The following is a 5275-nucleotide window of genomic DNA, read 5'->3' on the forward strand; positions in this document are numbered from 1 at the left end:
GCAACCTCCACGCGGTACATCTCGGGTAATGCTAATGCCGGCGGTATTGTTAGAAAAGACTGATCATACATATTGCAGGATGTTTGAAATTGCAGTTAAAACCTCGCTAAGTTACTATTGTCATCCCTGAAATTTTCGAACATTCACCTTGAAATGACCTTGACTCTGATTTAAAAGGTCATGTCCTGAACGTAAAATTTTCCGCTCTTTCCAAATTCGTGGTAAAAAATAGTGGTTCCCACTCGAAAAATTGAACTTGACCTTGAAATGACCTTCAACATAATAGTCAAGGTCAAAATTCATATCACCATTAGATAGATAGGGAAAAATCATAAAACTTTCGTATATAACATTTTTCCAAAAAATGCAATCTCGCTGAGTTATTTGACCGTTCCGGAACTTTTTCCCATCACTGTATATATTAAGATCTAAAACTATTGTTACGTCCTGTAAGAGAACGCAACGCAAAGAAAGCTTCATCTGTACTTATAGATCAAAGAGCTAGTCAACGACCAGAAGGGTCACTTTAGTCCGACGACGTACGGCGAGCGGTCCGATTTTGAGTCAGAGAACTGAATCTCTTTACTCGGGACTGGACCTTGAGCGATAATGGGAGAGGACGGATTAAGAAAGAAATTAAAGTTTCTTTATAACAGAAAAAAAATACATGATTTATTTAAATCTACAATTTAATACGGTGTATGTGTGTGAGTATATGTGGCGAGAGCTTACTGTTCAGGATTATTGAAAGGTGAAGAGAATGGAGAATAACTTATAGGAAAGGATGGAGGAGAAGATGGAGATGGTGGAAGAGGATGCGGATCTGGAGGAAATGACTGTAGATGGAGGGGAAGGGGGTAGATCTTCTAGATCTAAATATTCTGCTAATAGCCTATGTGTAATCCGTTGAAATACTTCGCGTGAGAGTGAATCTGAGAAAACAGTAGCTCCAGAGTTTCTAGAGCTTCGCGCAGATCACTCCGTTGCTGGCAAGATCGACGTCCCACTAAAACGGGGAAAGGGACGTACCGATTTTAAGATTCTGACTGATAATTGTCCACCGGAGTTATTGCGATTTAGTTTTCGATATAACGTAAAAATATGCCTGTCTGGAAGTTAAGTTTAAGCGAAGTTGAAACGCGGAAAGATGGATAATAAAACAATGACTTACTGTTGGAGTGTATGAAGAAAAAAATTGAGTCTTTCTAAATCTCCTGAGATCTTGGTTTCCCTTCTGTCGGATACTGGTTGCTTCCAATGTGGTCGTGAGTGCGATGAAGATTGAAGTGCCCACGAATGTGATGTGGATGAGAGTGATGATAATAAACGTAATAGTGATATTCGTACTGTCACTCGTAGCGATACTGACTCGAAGTTGTAATAGAAGTCGTAAAAGAAATCGTAATGATAATAATCACAAAAATCATACGGATCGGACTTTTTATAGTTTCGAAAAATGGGAAATTTCGGGGATAGCGGTTACCGGATTCGTTGGAGATGTCTTGCTTAGTAACAAGGATGAGGCTCGGATTGGTAGGAAAAAATAGAAATTCGGGAAATGTTCGATCAGGCGATATGTGGACATGCATACTTGTAGGTGATATGATTCATGAATCTTTCGTAAAAGATCTAAGTGTTTCTTTTGTGTACTTAACTTTTATCTAACTCGGTCTTTTATCTAACTTTTATTTTAACTCGGTCGGATAAGTAATAGGTCTTTACGCAATGTAAAGGTACGTGAGGCCCTAAGGGACGTACACTATTGAAGCCAAAAGAACTGGAAAGCAAATATTTTGTAGTGTTATTATAAATGAGATAGCTATTTGAAAGCAAGTCAGCTGGAATAGTAAAAGTTATAATGGATTCGTTACAGTACAGAACAGTGATGTTAATAATAGTAATAATAACAATAATAATAACAATAATAATAGTGATAATATTGGGTGTACAACTTCGTTCGGTCCGTTTTCAAAAGATGGCTCTAGGTGCTATAAATAGTTGACGGTGACAGCTGATTTTTGCTGTATTGTGAAGTGTCAACATCTGTCAACCAAATATTGTTTACAAGCCTTTGAGTTTTGCACAACAAGTTTAATTTTTACTGCGTTGAAAATGTCGAGTTTCGTTCCAAATAAGCACCATTTGCGGGAAGTTCTGATTTTCTGTTTCAATTGGAAGAAAACTGCAGCTGAAGCGCATCGAATGCTTGTGGAAGTTTATGGTGAACCTGCACCGTCAGATAAATCTTGCAGAGAATGGTTTCGACGATTTCAAAGTGGTGATTTTAGTGTTGAAGACAAAGAGCGTTCGGGTCAACCGAAAAAGTTTGAAGATGAAGAATTAGAAACATTACTCGATCAAGATTCGTGTCAAACGCAAAAAGAGCTCGCAAGAACATTGGAAGTTACTCAACAAGCTATTTCGAAACGACTCAAAGCCGCGGGATACATCCAAAAACAAGAAAATTAGGTCCCATACGAATTGAAACCGAGAGATATCGAACAACGATTTTGCATGTCCGAAATGTTGCTTGAACGGTACAAAAAGAAGTCTTTTCTGCATCGAATCATTACCGGGGACGAAAAATGGATTCACTACGACAACCCGAAACGCAAAAAATCGTATGTAAAGCCCGGCCAACCGGGAACATCAACGCCGAAGCCGAATATCCATGATGCCAAGGTAATGCTCTGTATTTGGTGGGATCAGAAGGGTGTGATCCACTATGAGCTGCTAAAACCTGGTCAAACCATCACGGGAGACTTCTACAGGCGACAATTGATCCGTTTAAAGCGAGCTATAGCCGAAAAACGTCCAGAATATGCGACCAGACACGAGTCCATAATCTTTCACCATGACAACGCTCGGCCTCATGTTGCTGTTCCGGTTAAAAACTATTTGGAAAATAGCGGATGGGAAGTTCTGGCTCACCCGCCTTATAGCCCAGACCTTGCCCCTTCCGACTACCATTTGTTTCGATCGATGCAGAACGCTTTGACTGGAATACACTTCACTTCAGAACAGGGTATCAAAAATTGGCTCGATTCATTCTTGGCTTCAAAAGATGAACGCTTCTTCCGCGACGGAATCCATAAATTGCCAGAAAGATGGGAAAAAGTAGTAGCTAGCGATGGACAATACTTTCCATAATGTATTAATTCATTTTATCATTCAAATAAATGCGTTTTTCAAGCAAAGAAACGGACCGAATTAAGTTGTACACCCCATATTATCCACTACCGCAACCTGCAGCAGTGGACGCGCCACGGTCTTCGTATTACAAAGATTCACCGTGTGCTCCAATTCGAATGCGATGATGTATATAAGCACATGAAACGTGATATTGCAAGGTTTGATACGAGCGATTATCCCACTGACAACGCGTGCGATATACCGCTTGTAAATAAGAAGGTGCCCGGTTTAATGAAAGATGAAAACAACGGAGCGATCATGACGGAATTTATCGGACTTAGGGCAAAGATGTACGCTTTGCGAGTGGATGGCAAGAAAGACACGAAAAAGGCCAAAGGTGTCAAGAGTAATGTAGCGTGAACGATATCTTTCGATGATTACGTACAGTGTTTGCGAGAGGAGATCGAAACGACTCGCCGTCAATCGTGCATACGATCAAAATTGCATGAAGTATACACAGTGTCTGAGACGAAAATTGCTCTAAATCCGTATGATGATAAACGGTATATCATGCCCGATTCGACTGAAACGTTACCATGGGGGCATTACAAAATATCATTATAAATAGAAAATAAATTGTATATTTTATGCGTAAAAGATGGCGGAAACATCTGCATATTAAAAAATAAAAAATTTATTTTGCATATCAAATTTGAGTTGACACAGTTGACCATAAGATTTCCGTGGAGAAGAGATAACCGTCAGGTTGCACGTGCGACGGCAATAGGGCGCATGACACATGATATTATTATTACTAATGAGCACGTTAGACTGTAAGATTCCCAGAAAAAAAATGTAAGACAAAGTACTAATACAATGACCATAGAGGTATGCAAACTTTGCACAGCTGTTAGAGTAACCCCCTCCAAAACGAAACACATTTATTAGAAAGAGATTGTGATGGACTATATAAGAGTCAATCCGAAATCGGAGACAAATATTGTAAATCGGTTTATGAGCACAAGTACTTATATGCTTGATAAAATGCTCAATGATATGAAATTTCGCAAATATCCAAAGAATGAGGAAAAAGTTATTTTACAACAAAGTCCCCCACGTAAGTTTTTGTAAAATAGGTTGTACAAAAATTCTGATTTTTTTATTTTTTATAATAATGAATCTAATTTTAGGAATTTGGTTTGAAGAGGATGAAAATGACATCGCCGGCATCGATGAAGAGGAGGAGGAGAATGAAGATAATGATAGTGATGATGATGATGATGGTGGTAATGATGATAATGATGATGATGATAATGAACAGTTGACCAATGGTAAGAGAGCACGCAACATTTATTATAATAATTTATATTAGATTTAAAAATGTTTTACTGTATAGAAAAAAACGTTGAAATTTCTGTATAGAAAAGCGTTAAAATTAATCTTTAAATTTGATCAATTTTCAAATTTGATTTCAGAAGAGGAAAACAATATCGAAATCATTGACATCTCCGACAACGATAAGGAGGAGGAGGATAAAATAGAGGAGGAGGAGGAGGAGGATGATGATAAAACAATCATTATCGATGATGGCAACAATAATATTGAAATCATCAACATCTCCGACAACGATGAGGCGCAGGAGGGTGACATCATTGTCATTAATTAAATTGATATATTATTGATAAAATATTTATTTATAAAAATATAATAATAAAATATTCATAAAATATATAAAAATGTAGAAAACATTATAATAAACAGTTATTTTTATAATACATTATCCTTATGTATCCACGAGTTGCATGATTTATCGAATCCCATCCATTTTACATAAACCTTATCATCTTTTCTGCACAACACTTTTTCCACAAAATACACGTTTGGATTGGCAACACGATGCAGTTCGTACTCGTAGAAACCTCCGACTATAGGCTGTCCGCGAAAATCTTCGAGCAGATAAGTCACAGGATTGGTCGCCTGCACCTTGACGATCTTAAACACCTCAGTAGTCCAATTGGGCGTGTAGCCTTTAGCAAAGACATTCTTCAACTTGCTCACGCGCACCGGATCGCCCACTTTGAATCTCGCTGGAGCTGCAATCTTTACGTTGCTGTAGACCGTATCGAGGAGTTTTTTAGCGATC

General features: G+C 38.1%; 1 protein-coding gene across 1 annotated transcript in view; it reads left to right on the plus strand.

Annotated features, from left to right (window-relative positions):
* LOC116852597 (protein PFC0760c-like) overlaps positions 1-4798 on the plus strand; it is a 9844-nt gene extending 5046 nt beyond the window's left edge. Inside the window, exons 3-4 of the mRNA XM_032833109.1 lie at positions 4323-4418; positions 4608-4798. Of these exons, the coding sequence (XP_032689000.1) occupies positions 4323-4418; positions 4608-4798 (287 nt within the window). The remainder of the gene's footprint in view (positions 1-4322; positions 4419-4607) is intronic.
* The last annotated feature ends 477 nt before the right edge of the window (positions 4799-5275 follow it).

Source organism: Odontomachus brunneus, unplaced genomic scaffold (genome assembly GCF_010583005.1).
Source record: "Odontomachus brunneus isolate Ranch 3 - 2012 unplaced genomic scaffold, Obru_v1 Obru_scaffold_238, whole genome shotgun sequence".
NCBI classification, from domain to species: Eukaryota; Metazoa; Arthropoda; class Insecta; order Hymenoptera; family Formicidae; genus Odontomachus; species Odontomachus brunneus.